General features: G+C 34.3%; 1 protein-coding gene across 1 annotated transcript in view; it reads left to right on the forward strand.

The window, feature by feature from the left end:
* Positions 1-16,096, forward strand: part of NCKAP1 (NCK associated protein 1) — a 97,135-nt gene extending 81,039 nt beyond the window's left edge. Inside the window, exons 24-31 of the mRNA XM_027126517.1 lie at positions 893-986; positions 6,798-6,880; positions 7,318-7,398; positions 9,570-9,663; positions 12,136-12,252; positions 12,846-12,955; positions 14,042-14,131; positions 15,165-16,096. Of these exons, the coding sequence (XP_026982318.1) occupies positions 893-986; positions 6,798-6,880; positions 7,318-7,398; positions 9,570-9,663; positions 12,136-12,252; positions 12,846-12,955; positions 14,042-14,131; positions 15,165-15,281 (786 nt within the window). The 3' untranslated portion in view covers positions 15,282-16,096. The remainder of the gene's footprint in view (positions 1-892; positions 987-6,797; positions 6,881-7,317; positions 7,399-9,569; positions 9,664-12,135; positions 12,253-12,845; positions 12,956-14,041; positions 14,132-15,164) is intronic.
* Positions 16,097-19,088: the final 2,992 nt, after the last annotated feature.

Consider the following 19,088-nt stretch of genomic DNA (forward strand, 5'->3'; position numbering starts at 1 on the left):
TAAGCAAAATTCATACTAGTATGGGAAAAATTACTTTTATAGATTTTCCATGGAGTTTTTCATGCTCCCCTTAAATCAGTTGTCATCAGCCTTTGGCTTGTAACACAACCACTATGGCACTTCAACAATATGCTTGCTACATACATCTCCACACCCAGACCTGCTGAATTGAGATATCCAGGCTTTCCAAATACATATACCCACTATCTCTGCCAGAATAAAATTGATTATATTTGTTTGAGTTATAACTTTTAAATGAAATTACTTTTCCAGTACTCCTTTTAAGAAAAGCATTGTTTAATGAGTTATACTTTTCTTAATTAGCTATCCTTCACTCTCTTCCCTCTCTTCTCTTCCCTTTTCTCAGTGATCCCTGAAAGAGGAGGTAGATAGTTGACTTTCCTTTTTGTGCTAGGAAACATTGCTCTGTTCTCTGTGAAGTGGTACCATACCCCTACAAGTTTTTCTCCCTCTGATTATATATATATCCAATGATGAACTCTAGGCTATCTTTAGCCAGCTTTAACTTTAGCAAGTTCTTTTTGTTTTAGTTGGAATTTATTGCTCTCTATATCCACTTCAGTGTCTGCTTTTGATTATTGGTGCTGTTCTGTGTCTAAGCAGAAGATAATCCTTTATACTACTACTTATCTTTATTGCTTTTTCCTGAACTCCTCCCTTCTTGAATTTGCAAACTGAAGGAAAACATTAATTTTATGTAAATAATTTTAAAATTCTTTTATGAAAACAATAACAGAAACATAGCATAGAGCATCTAGATTTCATGTATTATTTTTCCTACTTGCTAGATTGTAATTTCCAAGCATGTTCTTATCTCATCAACATAAGGAGGTCTATGCCTGACCTAGGATCTTCCTTTTCCTTTCTTTAGAAACTTGTGGTGGAAAATGTTGATGTGCTAACACAAATGAGGACCAGCTTTGACAAACCCGACCAGATGGCTGCACTCTTTAAAAGATTATCGTGTGAGTAAATCATGATACTTTTTATAAGCATTAAGAACACCTTGACACTCAGTATTTAGCTTTTGCTCAAATTTTATAAATATAAATAGTAAGTTATGAAAAGTACTCTTCAGTAATGAGGAGAACTAGAAAATTTTTGCAGTCAAAGGAACTTTTAAGTGAATGGCTTACTTGTTTCATATTTTTTTTCTTTACAATACTCTTAGTACCATGTGTCAGATATTTGATATCATTATCAATTAGTTCATGAACCCATTAAATTAAATACAATAAATCTATATTAATTTAGACTGAAGGAGATTTAACTTTAGAGTCTGTAATTTTCTGAAAATCAACTTTATCGAGGTATTGCTTATGTAAGTAAAATGCACACATTTAAGTGAACGGTGTGATGGATTTTGACAAATGTTGTGTACATCCACATAACCATTACCACAGTCAAGATGTAGAGCAGTCCATTAACCTCAGAAAGCTTCTCATGACTCTTTGTAGTCAGTTTCACACCGTTAGACAGTGACTGATCTGATTTCTATCACTGTAGATTAAACTTGCCTGTTCCAAAACTTCATATAAACAGAATCACACAGTATATACTCTTTCATATATATTGTTGAGATTCACCCCTCTGTGTTAAGTGGATCAGTACTTTGTTCCTTTTATTGCTAACTAGTATTCATTGCATGAAAACCTGAGCCTACAACTTAAAAAACTATCTTCTTGATACTGATTCTTTGTGGGAGATATGTGAAATAGCAGTGAATCTTAAGTGTTTATTAAAGTATGTTTAGCCAAGTACCTATTTTAGATGTACTTGAATTAATTTCATTTGATTTTTGTCCTTGAACTCAAAGTTATAATTAAAAATTATTTTAAAGTCATACTTCTTACTAATTCATTCAAAAGCCTTTACAACATTAAAAATTTAGTGAAATCCTAAATAAAATATTCTCCGTATTTGAGAAAACCAGAGAGTTTATTTTCCCAAGTAAAAAATAACCCTGAAGTAAATTAAAGATGCATATATTTTATATACTTCCCCTTTGATGTTTTTCTTTTAAATGTTTTGCAGCTATATCAAATTTTATAAAACTATAAAATGATTTAGAGAATCACTTTATTAGGCTATCTTATCCTGCTTTTAAAAATAGAAACTTTGGAGCTTCCCTGGTGGCACAGTGGTTAAGAATCTGCCTGCCAATGCAGAGGACACGGGTTTGAGCCCTGGTCCGGGAAGATTCCACATGACGTGGAGCAAGTTTGTGTGCCACGACTACTGAGCCTGCACTCTAGAGCCCATGAGCCACAACTACTGAGCCCTTGTGCCACAACTACTGAAGCCTGCGCGCCTAGAGCCCGTGCGCCGCAAATAGAGAAAGCCCACACGCAGCAACAATGACCCAACGCAGCCAAAAAATAAATGAATAAAAAAATACAAAATTATTTAATAAAAGTTAATATAAGACTATACTACAGGGGCTTCCCTGGTGGCGCAGTGGTTGGGAGTCCACCTGCCGATGCAGGGAACACAGGTTTGTGCCCCGGTCTGGGAGGATCCCACATGCCGCGGAGTGGCTGGGCCCATGAGCCATGGCCGCTGAGCCTGCGCGTCCAGAGCCTGTGCTCCGCAACGGGAGAGGCCACAACAGTGAAAGGCCCGCGTACCACAAAAAAAAAACAAAAAAACAAAAACTATACTACAGGTTGCCTTTTAGAACAGATCAGTGGTTGCCAGAACTGTAAAGGGAAAGCAGCAAAGGAGTTTTTTGGGGTGATGAAGTTGGTCACCACTGTGGTGATGGTGGTAACACAGATCTACACATGTTAAATTTTTCCTAGAGCTGTACACTGAAAGGGGGAAAAGTCAAGTTTACTGTATGGAACTTTAAAAAATGAAATGAAAAAAAGGAAAGATTGACTTGGTAGCATTATAGGGAGGAGGAGTGTGAATAAATACTTAGTAAGGGGACTTCCCTGGTGGCACTTCGGAATCCACCTGCCAATACAGGGAACCCAGGTTCGATCCCTGGTCCAGGAAGATCCCACATGCTGCGGAGCAACTAAGCCCGTGCACCACAACTACTGAGCCTGCACGCCGCAACTACTGAAGCCCATGTGCTGCAACTGCCGAGCCCACGTGCTGCAACTACTGAAGCCTGTGTGCCTAGAGCTCATGCTCTGCAACAAGAGAAGCCACCGCAACGAGAAGCCTGTGCACCACAACTAGAAAAAGCCCATGCATGGCAATGAAGACCCAACACAGCCAAAAATAAAAAATTAAAAAAAAAAATCTTAGTAGGATATTATTTTTTAAATCCCTATCTGATCTCTTTTGTTCATTGTTTTTTTTTTAACGTCTTTATTGGAATATAATTGCTTTACAATAGTGTGTTAGTTTCTGCTTTATAACAAAGTAAATCAGCTATACATACATACACATATATCCCCATATACCCTCCCTCTTGTGTCTCCTTCCCACCCTCCCTATCCCACCCCTCTAGGTGGTCGCAAAGCACCGAGCTGATCTCCCTATGCTCTGTGGCTGCTTCCCACTAGCTATCTGTTTTACATTTGGTAGTGTATATATGTCCATGCCACTCTCTCACTTCTTCCTAGCTTACCCTGACCCCTCCCCATGTCCTCGAGTCCATTCTCTACGTCTGCGTCTTTATTCCTGTCCTGCCCCTAGGTTCTTCAGAACCATTTTTTTTCTTTTTTTTTAGATTCCATATATATGTGTTAGCTTATGGTATTTGTTTTTCTCTTTCTGACTTACTTCACTCTGTATGACAGACTCTAGGTCCATCCACCTCACGACAAATAACGCAATTTTGTTTCTTTTTATGGCTGAGTAATATTCCATTGTGTATATGTGCCATATCTTCTTTATCCATTCTTCTGTCATTGGACTCTTAGGTTGCTTACATGTCCTGGCTATTGTAAATAGAGCTGCAGTGAACATTGTGCTACATGACTCTTTTTGAATTATGGTTTTCTCAAGGTATGTGCCCAGTAGTGGGATCACTGGGTGTATGGTAGTTCTATTTTTAGTTTTTTAAGGAACCTCCATACTCTTCTCCATAGTGGCTGTATCAATTTACATTCCCACCAGCAGTGCAAGAGGATTCCCTTTTCTCCACACCCTCTCCAGCATTTATTGTTTGTAGACTTTGATGATGGCCATTCTGACTGGTGTGAGGTGATACCTCATTGTAGTTTTGATTTGCATTTCTCTAATGATTAGTGATTTTGAGCATCCTTTCTTGTGTTTGCTGGCAATCTTTTGTTCATCGTTATACTATATACTTATATTTTCTAGTATGTTTTACTTTATTTTTTTTTTCACATTTCTTTAATTTTTAAATACTCATTTGATCACCCAGCTGGCCTTAACCCTACTTAATTTCATGCTAATAAACAACGTTTTGACTGTGTCATCTGGTTAGAAGCAGCTAATCCACTGCAGTGTTCAATGCATGTTTACTGTTACTTTAACTCTTCTATTCGTGGATTTGAAACAAAATCTTTTTTGTGATTTGGAAAAAGAAAAGATCTGCTTGAGAGTGACTTATTTAGGGGAATAGAGAAAGCTACGCTTTGAGTTGAACTGTTTTCCAGAATACTCTCTTTTGTCTCTGATCTCCTCTTTACCTTTGTGCTGCCTTTATCCCGTATACAGAAATTGATTTACTTTTGTAGCAGTTTGATTTTCATAGTCAACAAACACATTCTTTTAAATACCCTAAAAAAGAGAAAGCAATATAATTTATTAAAAGTAGCTCTGGGGAATTCCCTGGAGGTCCAATAGTTAGGTACTTGCACTGCCATGGCCCGGATTCAATCCCTGGTTGGGGAAGTAAGATCTTGCAAGGCACGTGGTGCGGCCAAAAAAAAAAAAAGTAGCTCTGAATTGGGAGACAACCTGAAATTAACTTTTAGTTTTTTGGAATTTCTGACTATGTGACTTGAGCACATTTATTTTATTTATTAAAACAATAAGTTAAACAAGATTTCTTAATGTGAAGTTTCTCAGAACTTTTAATGTTATTGTGCATATTCAAGAGGAGGTTATAGCTATAGTCTTTGCAAACTTCATTAAATTCTGGGTAACATCGAAGTATATGATTATATCACAGTACTTATTTTCTGATTGTTCACCTTATTCTCTGCATTCTTTTTTCTGGGTTTGCTGTCTTGTTTTTTGGACTGGAATGCCCTTTTGTTCTCACTCCTTTATGCCCATAAATTGGATGACATATTCTCAGAGAAATATTTTCTTTTACCCTCATTTCTTCTCTCCTTATCTGGATAGTAACAACTTTCTAGTCTCATTTCTTGAATAACCATTTTATTGAACATCTTCTAGTCTTGTGGGTCTTAAGCACTCTGCTGAGTGCTATAGATAGATAAAAAGATAAGACTTTGCTCCTGTGGAATTTATATTTGTGCCTTACATGATTTTGTTAACACTTTTAATTCTCATCACATTTTGGCTTCTATTATGCCTTTCCATGTGTATTAATAAAAGATGCTTATGGTAAAGGTTTAAACAAACCACACAGGAGGTAGAAAGTCAAAACAAAATTCTCTCCAGTCCTACTTCTCAAAGGTTTAACTACAGTTAACAGTTTTCTGTACATCTGTCAAGAAATTTATTATATATATACAAATATGTGTGTGTATATATGTATATACATATATATCTTCTCTCATATAAATAGGATCATATTTTCTTAGTTTTCTTGACAGTCCATTTAGACTGTTATTAAGGTCTAGATTATTATTTTGTTTATATTTGTTTCTTATATAGTACAATGACTTGTGTATGGGGAGTAATTCAATAAATTTTGGTTTTTTAAAATATGAAGGTATTGATCCTTCTAATTCTAATATCTCCTGGTTTTATTTAACCAAGTTTTGGTATTGAAAATAATAGCAATAAATTTCAGAATAATGTTCTCTAACCAAAATGTAAGTGATCAAATCCATTCATAGTCTTCAGAAACCTGGTCTTACTGCTTATGATCTCAATAGTCATTTTTTGTTTCTGGACTCTCTAGATCTCAACTACTTAATTTAGCATCTCCAAGTTCCAGGGCCAGTTGATATTTTCTCTTTTTTTTTTTGGCTGTGTCGGGTCTTAGTTGCAGCACACAGGATCTTCATTGAGCCATGCGGCATCTTTTGTTGCGGTGCGCTGGCTCTTCATTGTGTCACATGGGCTTCTCTCTAGTTGTGGTGTGCAGGTTTTTTTCTCTGTAGTTGTGGCACGTGGTCTGCAGAGCATGCGGGCTCTTTCATTGAGGTGTGTGAGCTCAGTAGTTGTGGTGCATGGGCTTAGTTGCCCGGAGGCGTGTGGGATCTTAGTTCCCCGACCAAGGATTGAACCCTCATCCCCTGCATTGGAAGGTGGTGGATTCTCTACCACTGGACCACCAGGGAAGTCCCGCCAGTTGATTTTTGAGGATCCACTCTGATCAACTTCTTCTTTTTCCCCTAGTCTCTCTCTCCTTCCTCCTATCACTACCATTAATGTGATAGGATTATACAGGTGGCTACTTGCATGATTGTTTCAGGATTCTGATGAACCATCTAAACCATTTTAAAGAACAGAGTGTACTCCACTGGAAGTAAACTATAATTTCCTAATTTTAACATCAGTTTTCAGTACCCTTGCCTCTTTAATCATTGGTTGTAATCAAATTGTTTTTAATTGTGCCTTTTATCATGGGGATTTTATGACTAAGAGTTTTCTCCATGGTTAAGAAAGAATCCAATTCACTCTCTTCTTTTCTCCCCTTCCTTCAAATTTAGCTGTTGACAGTGTCTTGAAGAGGATGACAATAATTGGTGTAATTTTATCCTTCCGATCATTGGCACAAGAAGCACTTAGAGATGTAAGAAACCATTACGAGTACATATCCTATAGCCAAATAATCCTTTTTAATTTCCCAGAAATTTAAAAGTAACTTTAAAAATTTATAGTTGGCAGTAATATAATTAAAATTCCAGTTTTCATAGTTTATATGAAATAAAGCATATAAAAATTATAGTTACTTAAACTCATTTTTTGTTTTGGTATTGAAATTTAGGGGATATAACTTGCCTGAATATTGTGCTACTTTTTCAACTTTTTTCTTCATTAGAGCATTTTCCATTTTGACTATACTTGGTTTGGCATCAAATACATTCCGTTTATGTATATTGTAGTACTTCAGAAAATCACTTGAAAATAGACAAAGTAAACTAGAAGTAATTGAATGGTAATATCTCATAAGTTTAGAGGTTGCTTTTTAAAAATAATTCTGCATTCTTAATTTGTTTTCCTGCCTAGGTCTTGTCCTACCACATTCCTTTTCTTGTCAGTTCAATTGAAGATTTCAAGGATCACATTCCAAGGGAAACTGATATGAAGGTAATAAAATTTCTATTTGGATCTTACAGTTTCTAAAATGACATATTTAACTTACATATGAAGTAAAATTAAGTAAATCCTAAGCTACTATAAAGTTTATATTTTAGAGTGATGGGTTAGCATGCTTGCCTTTGAAAATGCATCTTAGAGAGCTCAGCACCAAAATACTATATAGGCATTTTGAAAGTCAATCTTCCTTGATCACCTATAGCAATGTAAAATGGGTTAATATCAATCACCTTTTCCTTAAACTGATAGCTGTTTATACATGGTCATAAGCAGAATGAAAAAGATAAGCCAGAGCTTCCCTGGTGGCACAGTGGTTGAGAGTCCGCCTGCCGATGCAGGGGACACAGGTTCGTGCCCCAGTCCGGGAAGATCCCACATGCCGCGGAGCGGCTGGGCCCGTGAGCCATGGCCGCTGAGCCTGCGCGTCTGGAGCCTGTGCTCCGCAACGGGAGAGGCCACAACAGTGAGAGGCCCGCGTACTGCAAAAAAAAAAAAGATAAACCAGTGAAATGAGAGTTGTTTTGTTTTAAATAAAGCTAATTTCAGTTTTTAAAAATTGATGTTAAAAAAATCTTATAAAAGGATGTTAATTATAGGCTATAATTTTTTAAATTAGTATCCTGTTTTAAATAAATATAAGAAGGTTGGTAGTCTTACCAGAGTCTACAGGTTTTGTTTTGTAAATTTATTGATCATTTATTTATTAAATCAGCCACTGATTTAAGCCCAGCAGATTTACCAGTGGTTACACATCTAATAAGTGACCTGTCATATCTATATTTTCTAAACTTTAATGTTTCTTGGAAAGATTATTTTCTGTTTTGCATATTTTGAAAAGCTCTGACTTGAAAAAGTTATTTCTAAACTTTTTGTATGGCGTTCAAGTCTCAAATTTATTTTTGAGGCTTATTTTCCATTACTTGTTCCATCCTTCTCTCTCTCTCTTTACTTTCTTACTCTATCCCTCTCTTCCATTGGGTCCTGTAAGATGACCAAATCTTGTTGTGTGCATTCTCACATTTTCTACTTTGTTCTCTAACTTATTCTTCCTGAAAATCCTGGCTTCTTCTATTTTTGCCTTTTGAAATGCTGCTCATCTTTTAATGACTGATTCAGTTGCCATCTTCTAAGAAATATTGCTGGATCCCCAAGTGATCATTTCATCTCTTCTTTCTTTTTTTTTTTAGTATTACAGAGAACTTTTTGTTTGTTCATTATAGAATTAAATATATTCTGCCCTGTATTATAGTTATGTTTTAACACTTAAATTTATACTAGATTGTAAACATTTGTTGTTGTAATATCAGGGCTAACCAATTATGTAGGTAGTTTTGTTTTTTTTTAAGTTTTGGCTGCGTTGGGTCTTCGTTGCTGTGTGCTGGCTTTCTCTGATTGCGGTGAGCAGGGGCTACTCTTCATTGCGTTGCACGAGCTTCTCATTGCAGTGGCTTCTCTTATTGAGGAGCACAGGCTCTAGGCGCACGGGCTTCAGTAGTTGTGGCACACCGGCTTAGTTGCTCTGCGGCATGTGGGATCTTCCCAGACCAGGGATCGAACCTGTATCCCCTGCATTGGCAGGTGAATTCTTAACCACTGTGGCACCAGGGAAGTCCCATGTAGGTAGTTTTTAACTGAGTTATTGAGCGGAGTATCCTTGAAATCCTTATGTGATACCAAAAGAAATTAGTCATTTGATATTATAATAAGTAATTTACTGTATTTATAGATACAATATGATTAGGCATTGAGCCACTATAATTTTAAATTAGACAAGTATGGACATAAAACGTAAGGCCGGTAATTTTGATTCACTTTTGTTCTTTTTTTCATATCTGTTGGTTTGATCTTGGTCTTACACTTACGCTTCCAATAAAAATAATAGCTTTAGAATGATTCTGTTGGAATTGCCACAGAAAGTATACAAGTTTTGTTTGGCTTAGTAGTGTCAAGTTATAATCAGCAGTGCACACACACAAAATACTAAATCAGCTTGCTCAGTGTAGTTAGTTGTGCTGTAGTTCCTTCTATAGCCAAGTTTCTGAAATTCTCTAGTGTTCTTGTAGGCAGACTCTAATTTAAACACTATACTTTTTCTTACTAAAGTGAGATTTCTCAGAAATTTGTTAGAATATTTCTTACTCTATAATTCTTGTATTTTTTAGGTTGCAATGAATGTATATGAATTGTCATCAGCTGCTGGATTACCGTGTGAGATTGATCCTGCCTTGGTGGTAGCTCTTTCCTCACAAAAATCAGGTAAAATGCATTAGTAATTATGTAGTAGTCTTAGTAAATAACCAGGACAACATAGATATAGCTGTGATACTTATCTATTTGTTCAACTGCCTGCTTTATATCAAGGTTTTTTTTTGTTTGTTGTACATACAGATTAGATATTTAAGTCATAAGACTGTATGAGGTTATTAAGCCCATTTAGTGTGCAGAAATGAAGAGGATCAGAGTCTGAGTCCTCGTACACTCTCAAGTTTAAGAGTTCAGGGAGAAGGAAGAACTACTAAAAGATAAATTTGAGAAGGAAGGATCTGTGAAGGAGAAGAAAAATCAGGAAAGAATCGCTTCGAGGAGAGTGGAAAGGGAATGATCAGCTATGTAGAATTAATACGTGTGACAAGAGCAATGTCAGTGAAGTCTTAGAGGCAAAAGGCTCATTAAAGAGGGCTTGGGAGAAAACAAATTAGAGATAATGAGTATAAAACAACTCTTTCACAGAGTTTTACTGTAAAAAGGGGAGCAAAGAAGTAAAATTATAGTAGCAGGAGGCAAGAGTAAAATCAAGAGAAGGATATTTTTCACATGGGGAAATAATAGCATTTGTGTGCTGATGGAGATGGTCTAATAGATAGAAGCATTGTTATCTAGAAAAGGGTGTCTTGGGAATTCCCTGGCAGTCTAGTGGTTAGGACTCAGCTGTTTCACTGCCAGGGCCAGGGTTCAATCCCTGCTTGGGAAACTAAGATCCCACAAGCTCCTGTGCAGCCAAACAAACAAATAGATAAAATGTATAGAAAAATAGAAAAGGGTGTCCTATATTAATTGGACTAGAGCTACTTACCATAAAGAGTCTGTGCATTATTATGTAATATTAAACGTTCAGAATATTTTAAAATCAGCCCTTTGAAATGTGGTACACAGAATTCTCTAGATATTTCTAGATTTTTCTACAAAGTAAAAACATTTCATCTGCTTCTGGCACTAAAATACCTTCCCCTACTTCCTTGGATGTAACATGGTGTTTGACTGAGTTCATCAGTTCTTTTTTGATTTGACATTACTTTTGTTTCATCATTCGTGCAGTATGTTAATTATAGTTACATGGATAATTACTATAATTACTTGATTTGCCACAGCTATATTTTTCATAATCAGCCAGATTTTTTTTCCCCTGAAATATAGTTGATTTATAGTGTTGTGCCAATCTCTGCTGTACAGCAAAATGACTCAGTTATACACATACATTCTTTTTTTTATATTCTTTTCCATATGGTTTATCACAGGACATTGAATATAGTTCCCTGTGTTATACAGTAGGACCTTGTTGTTCATCCATCCTGTATATAATAGTTCACATCTGCTAATCCCACACTCCCAGTCCTTCCCTCCTCCACCCACCTCCCCCGTGGCAACCAGAAGTCTGTTTTCTATGTCTGTGAGTCTATTTCTGTTTTGTGGATAGGTTGATTTGTGCCATATTTTAGATTCCACATATAAGTGATATCATAAGGTATTTATCTTTCTCTTCCTGACTGACTTCACTTAGTTTAATAATCTCTGGTTACATCCGTGTTGCTGCAAGTGGCATTAATTTGTTCTTTTTTATGGCTGAGTAGTATTCCATTGTATATATGTACCACATCTTCTTTATCTATTATCTGTCGATGGACATTTAGGTTGTTTCCATGTTTTAGCTATTGTGAATAGTCATGACCAGCCAGATTTTTAAAATATATTCTGGCTCTTTTCTTATGTTCAATTCTTAGTTATATGTGTTGATAAATAGTAAGGTGACTAGAAGTTCCCAGGTACCCAATAAGTGAAGTACCTGGATAACCCACAGTTTTAGTATATGGATACAATAAATATTTTAGATAAATTATTTTACAATAAATATTTAAAACCTTAGGACAATACTAGTTGTATTCATTTATGACTGGTTTCTCCTGTCTTCTAAAATGGAGAAATTAGAAATCCAGTCTACTTTCCACATTTATCTCTTTTTAATAGTACATTTCACTTATATCTATTTTAGAAAAAAAACTTAAAGAGTTTTCTGGATGATTTTGCAGAGTAAGTTATGACATAATTTTCTATACTGAAACATAGAATTTTCCTATAAAGTAAGTTATTATTAGTTTTCAATTAGGAAATTTTAGGATTCCAGTAATTCTAAACAGATTTTTAGTCCTGTAACTAAAACTGTATTTAGTTACAGGACTAATATTTTTAAATCTTACAGTTTAAAAAAATTTTTTTTTGCTTTATTGTTTTATTAGAGGTCCTTGAAATATGCCTAAGGACTTGATAATAGCCAATAGTAATGTGTTTTATTTCTATTCATTCTATATGTCTTGTAACAAAATTGTAATCAGTTCTATAGAGACTCAGTAAAATACACAAGAATTAAAATATGCTTTTTCTGGTTTAGGTGATCAACTCTTAACTAATCTTGACAGAAATACCTTGACTTTATTTTTAATTTTTATCCCTTAGAAAACATAAGTCCAGAAGAAGAATATAAAATTGCCTGCCTCCTCATGGTCTTTGTGGCAGTTTCTTTGCCAACACTGGCCAGTAATGTGATGTCTCAGTATAGCCCTGCTATAGAAGGTAATAGTGGTTTAAAATTGTTTTGGCACTGGAAAAGTTATGAGTTTTGACATAGTAGGTACTTTTCAAGTAATTGATTTTTTTTTATAATAAAAAGTGGGTTAAGTTCTGCCGCTTACTAGTTGTATAACCTTGGATAGTCAGTTTTTCTTTTTCTAAGCCCCAGTTTCGTATACACATATGAAATGTGTATATGTGAGCCTGTGGGTGCCTGAATGTGTGTGTGGCAGGGGATGGTGAAGGGAGTATCCAACTCTTAGGATTATTTTAAGGATTGAATGAGGAAATATTTGTAAAGCAGCTAAGCACTTATTTTTTAAGTTTCCAAGACAATATAAAACTGATATATGGTTTCTTTTAGGGGTTTTTGAAAATGTGCCTGTTTAATATATATATAATTATTTGTTGTTATCTTCTACACTGTTCTTAAAAGCACTAGTTCTCATGAAAGTGAAGGGAGAGCAAGCAAGGCAGGTTATGATGCTTCAGCTCTGTTTTTAATCATGCCACTATTTATGTAGATTATGAAGTCATTAAAGATTTGATATTCTGGGGTCACACAGAAACCACAAACCCTATTTGCGCTTTCTCAGGGCACTGCAACAACATACACTGCTTGGCCAAAGCCATCAACCAGATCGCTGCAGCTTTGTTTACAATTCACAAGGGAAGCATTGAAGATCGGCTTAAAGAATTTCTGGCGGTGTGTATAATCAAACAAAACTCATGACAATTTTTAGAGAAAACTAAAAATCATAACTATGAAGTGTAACAGTAAATTCTCTTAATTAATTAATTAATTTTTGGAATAAGGAATAAGTAAAGACAGGGCATTGAAGTCAAGGAGCAGTTAGTTTAGCATTTTTTCCTTTGACTTAGAAGTCTCTCATTTCTAGAGCTCTGCAATGTGACTTTTTTTTCTAAGCTGATGTTTGGACTGCCCTAGAATTTTGCCTAGAGTTTGAAAGAGGAAAAAACAAAACCAAGGAAAATTGAGGCAAAAGATGAATGTATCCCTCTAAAAGGATGTATTTTACTTATTTCCATTTATTTGGAGAAAGACTGTTAATGGAATCAAACTCAAAAGTAAGAATACTATTCACTGCCAAAAGAGGGTAGTAGTGCTAACTAGCCTCATGAAGTATAGCTTTTAGTTTCTATGGTAGTGTAGCTCTTCCTTCCCTTTATCAACTTAACCTTTTTCATATTTTAATTAAAAGAAAGATGCAGTGTGGTATAAAGAACACTAGAATATTTGCTTCTTTTTAAGTTATAAATCCTGTTAGCTTTAAAAAAATTTTTTTTTATTTTTAAAGTAAACGTAGTAGCAAACTAACTTGAGGACAAAATAACATCTATTTCAAAGAAAACGGTATTAAGAGTTAAAATTTTTCTTTTCATTTTCTTTATTTCCTTTATTTAAGACTTAATGTCTTAATCTCATTGTGGTCCTATTAACTCAAACTCAATGTGAAATTTTCTTCTTATTTGGGAATTAAGAAATATAGTTAATACAGTTACTGGGAAGAGAAAAAGCAATTTAAATCGTTTTTTAAAAAAAGACTTGTTCTGAAAAAAATCAGTTTTAAAAACCGATAAGAATATTTGATTACATTTATTACCTTTGTATCTGTTTATACCGTAATAGCTCTTAAATTGTTGCTTGAATGTAAAGAGCCTAAGCTCACTTTATGATTGAAATGTGTTGCAAGTTGAAGCATACTGAAAATAAGTGGTGAACATTTATTTTAAAAAACTTATTTATTTAAAATGTATGTACACTTTTAAGCTTGCATCCTCCAGTCTACTGAAAATTGGCCAGGAGACAGATAAAACAACAACAAGAAATAGAGAATCTGTTTATTTACTGCTAGATATGGTAAGTCTTATTTTAATTTTTGCTAACAACAAGTAAGTTCCAATCATTCCTGATAGTCTTTTCTTGATACTTCAGTCATTAAATTATAATAAGAGCTGATGTATTTTTTTTAAAACATCTTTATTGGAGTATAATTGCTTTACAATGGTGTGTTAGTTTCTGGTTTATAACAGTGGTGTATTTTTTTGACCATTTATATTCACTCCACCCAAGCCACACACTTTCTAATAATTGCTAAATAGACTGATACCACTTGTACTTTACCATATGGTAATCGCATCAGAAAACAACAGAATAAAAGATCACCATCACCTGTAGAGTATTCTTTTATGAATAGTTTTTCAACCTATTGGGAAACACTCAGGCTTTATATTTTCCTAGTGTATCAGTTTGAACTCTTTTCCGAATTTTCTGTTTTTTTACTTCATCCCACCTATCTAATAACATTTCCTGTAATTTTCTGTGCCTCGTCAGTTCCTTCTCTTTACTGCCATGAAACCACCTGTGCTTGTTTCTACCATGTGATTCTTTCCTCACTTAGAATAATTTCCTTTATCTGCAGAGGTCTGTGTCTATCCTAATAATGATTCGGCATACCTCGTACTCGAATCTTTTTTCAGATAGACTTTCTTGATTACTTTGGCCTATGTTAACTTTTCTACTCTTTTGAACTCTCTGGAACTTAACAGCTTTCCACTTAATCATAGATGGTCTCATGTTTGATTTGGCTTTTTAGCTTAATGTTGGGTTCCAGTTAGACTTGATGATATGGACCACATTTTAAATGTGATATATTGTTGAGGGCAATGCAAGTGCTCAGTATTTCCTGTTGATTAATTGATTTAATTGAAAAGTAGTGATTTAAAATGTTTTGATAGCATACACTGTGGCACATTCGCATTTCAGATTTTAAAGTGAAAGGAAAACTTATGTCTGTTCCCAATAACGGCAATATAAAATTGTGCTTTACTAGTTGTCAGTAAATGTTCCCATTATAAATAAGTTGAATTGATGCATTTTTGGGATTTTTCAGATTGTGCAGGAATCCCCATTCCTGACAATGGATCTTTTGGAATCTTGTTTTCCTTATGTCTTGCTGAGAAATGCATACCATGCTGTCTACAAGCAAAGTGTTACATCTTCTGCATAAAATACCTACTTATTGAAGACAAGCACGCATTTTTGTTGCCTCGGTTTTACCTGTAAACTGTGGAACTATTTTACCTTAAGGCCTGAGAAACAGTTTCGTGGATTATAAATTTCTTTCATACAGTTGTGTTTTCTGATCATTGGTTTCTTAGTATCGTTGTACTTCAGTATACTTGGTTGATTTAGGTTGCACATTCACTGAATTCACTGAAATTATTTCAATAATTTTAGAGTATCATTTGTTTGAAAAACATGCATTCTCTATGTTTTTGATATTTGATATGGAAAAAAAAACCTTTGCTTGTTTATTTCCGAAAAAGAATTGTATTTAGTGATTATTTTAGATAGTGATATTATAGCATTCATCTGTGTGTAAATTATTTCATATAGGGAAGAGTTCTGACCTGTACCTATTATGGTTCTTATTGAAAACAAAACTGGATGTGCATTTCTGTGATGTTATGAATACATTTCTACTTTATTTTGAAACATTTGCCAAACTAATTACTATAACACTGTATAACATTAAAAATGTTAAAGGACTGCTTAGCATTAGAAGCAGGCTGTGTCCCAAAATTCTAAAACAGCAGCAAATGTTGTTGCTTGTATAAAGCCTAATGATAATTTTTAGACTAATTTCCATGGTGCCCTGTTGGCATTAGCACTACCATTGAACCCTGCTGTATAATAAACTATCTTAGACATTTATCAACTGTTGATACAAATGTTAGTCCCTAACCACTTTTTATATGTTTTAAATTTTTGAAATTCAAGTGTACCTGCCATAACATAAAATAAACACTAGACTGTATCACATTTTGAATGATTTCTTTAATTTGGGATCCTCAGAAATTTACTCAGTAATATGAAAGTTTTCATTTAAACTTAGTTTAAAGTAAACTTTAATTTATTCTAGGAATGTCTAAGTAGCATGTTGATACCAGGTCACCTATTATAAGATTTGTTTAAATATTTTGAAAAACATTCCGCTAGAAAAAATATTAAAACTAGAAAATAAAATTCCATAGCTTTTTTGGGGGGGGGGCGGGTGCACTCCCCAGATCTTAGTTCTCTGACCAGGGGTCAAACCCGCGCCCCCTGCAGTGGAAGTGTGGAGTCCCAACCACTGGACTGCCAGGGAAGTCCCTCCATAACATTTTTTTAAAATTAAGAGCTAAAATGAATCTTGTGTGCCATCAACTTGCTAATTTTATCTGTGAGCAAGTGGACAGATACATTTGAAAGATTGGGGGAAAAAATGGAATGATCATAGAATTAGTGAAAATGTTGAGAACTACTGCATCAGTCAGTAATGAATGGGAAAGACATAAAGGGCCTATTGCTTGGCAGTTGTCACGGAGGGCAGAGCAGCTCATTTAGTTTGAAAACTAACCAGATGTTTTGCTCTTTGATTGGTATTGTAAAGACTTTCTCAACAGCTGTGTATCTGGATATCTTATAGAGCTTCTGTTGTTCACAGCTTCTTATGTATACACCCTGGTAACTCATGTTAAGATAAAAGAAAGCTCCTGTGAACTTAGTTACAATTTTTTGTTGTTCAGATACTGGGATGAAATTGAAGTGCCACAAGATTATCATATTTCTATTTTGTGTATGATTTCTCCAGTCTGTATTTAAAGCAGGGAAATAGTTGTCACTATCCGTTGAAAATTTCCAGTGGTTCCATGAGGATTTTCTAAAAGGGAAGGAATTTTTAAATGGAATATTTTAAACTTGAAATAGCCTAAATACACAGGTAACAGTTGAAACTAAGATTAAGTTCTGTTTGCTTTGAAATATTAGGATCCTAGAGTGGTAATAACTTGTCGATAATGATATCCTCGGAGGTACAGTAGGCATTTGAGTATATACACTTTGACTGGGGTGATATGTTGAAGGGTATAAGGATGTACATAAGACATAATTTACCCCTCTTCGGGCCAAGAAAAAAATCGCTCTTTTATAGTCGTGTGAAGTTTACCTTGCCCCAGTTTTTTCTCATATATTCAAACTGACTGACTGACTGGTGTCCTGTGTGATTGCTTTTTGCAGAGTCTTTCTACCTCCAGAAAATAAATAAATTTAACATTTTTTAAAATAAAGTTAAAAGTAAATTGACTACTATTTTTAACATCTTGTTTTTCTTAACTTTCTTATTTTCTTCTGAATTTATACTACAACATACTGTTTTTATTTTCTCAACAGTGATGTCATCATACCATGTATGCTTGCCTGTAATCTACTTATTTAACTCAAGTAGAAAAGGGTCTTTGATATTTATATTCTTTTTAAAGCCTTCATATATACCATAACTAGTTTAAAAGATTCATCTGGATGAACATTTAGACAGATTTCTTCTTTTTCACTACAGGCGTACCTTGGAGATATTGTGGATTCAGTTCCAGACCACTACAATAAAAGTGCATACCACAATAAAGCAAGTCACACGAATTTTTTGGTTTCCCGGTACATATAAAAGTTATGTTTACACTGCACTGTAGTACGTTAACTGTGAAATAGTATTATGTCTTAAAAAATGTACATACCTAAATTTAAAATGTTTCATTGCTAAAATAATGCTAACCATCATCTGATAATGCAGGGTTGCTACCAGCATTCATTATACAAAAAACACAGTATTTGTGAAGTGTAGTACAGCGAAGCGCAATAAAATGAAGTATTCTTGTATTACAAATATATTGTATCTTAGTGAACTTGGACTGTTATCTCCTTAGGATAATTTCTCACCGGTAAAATTGCTTGGTGGAAGGGTATATACATTTTAAACTTCGATACCTATTAAATTTCCCTCCAATAAGATTATATCAGTTTTAGTCCTGCAATTGTGTGAGGATAATTTCCTCCTATAAGTAAACTATATACCAATTTTACTATTGTTGATGCATCTTTTCCTCCTTAAAAGATGAAACATAAATCTTGTTTTAATTTGCATACATTTGCTTATTAGTAAAGTGGAATATCTTTTTTTATGTTTACTGGTTTTTATTTAGTGAATTATTCATTTTCATTCTTTTTGTTGTTTTCAAGTGGAGTGGTCAAAAGATTTTCTCTTAAAATACTAATTGAACACATTTGCATGTATAAGATTTTTTAGTGCATGTATTTAGGATTGAAAACACCCCCATACAATGTTGAGTATAGTGATATGACTATTAAAATATACTAACAGTGCATAGTAATTAAAGTTAGTATACAGCTACTTTGATTACTGAATTTTAATTGACTTTTAGAGGTAGAAAACATTTATTTCCAAATCCAAGTTAAGAACAGCATTGATATAAAAAGGGTATATACCTGTTAAAGACTGAAAAGATGTCCAGTTTAAATATATGAACTACAGAGTAGATTGAAATTATACCAAACTCTAATTCCTTAATTGTAAATTTATACTATTAAATAGGTGTTGTAAATGACATAATAAGCTAATTCCAAAAGCTGCTCTTTGTGTGTTTAGATACTGTATGTAGGAAACTATATACCAATTTTAACCTCATTTCTCAGAGATGTCATTTTGAAAGCTTTATCTTTCTCAAGTAAAAACATCTACCAATCAGAAAGTAAAAAGTTGTAAGGCTTTCCTTGCCTTTCATACTAATAGCCTGGTATACCTAATTTTCAAAAAAGAAAAAAATATTTTCCCCCTAAATTGATGTAATTAATACTAACCTTTTAAATTAGCAATAAAATAGCCAGGTAAAATAACACCCTCTAAAGTTAATTTGTAAAACTCTTTATATTTTAATGTGCTTGCTAAAATTACACTTGTATTACTCATTCCAGCCCAGAC

This window comes from Aethalodelphis obliquidens, unplaced genomic scaffold, assembly GCF_003676395.1.
Source record: "Aethalodelphis obliquidens isolate GAN/ISIS:26980383/991018 unplaced genomic scaffold, ASM367639v1 scaffold2, whole genome shotgun sequence".
NCBI lineage: Eukaryota > Metazoa > Chordata > Mammalia > Artiodactyla > Delphinidae > Aethalodelphis > Aethalodelphis obliquidens.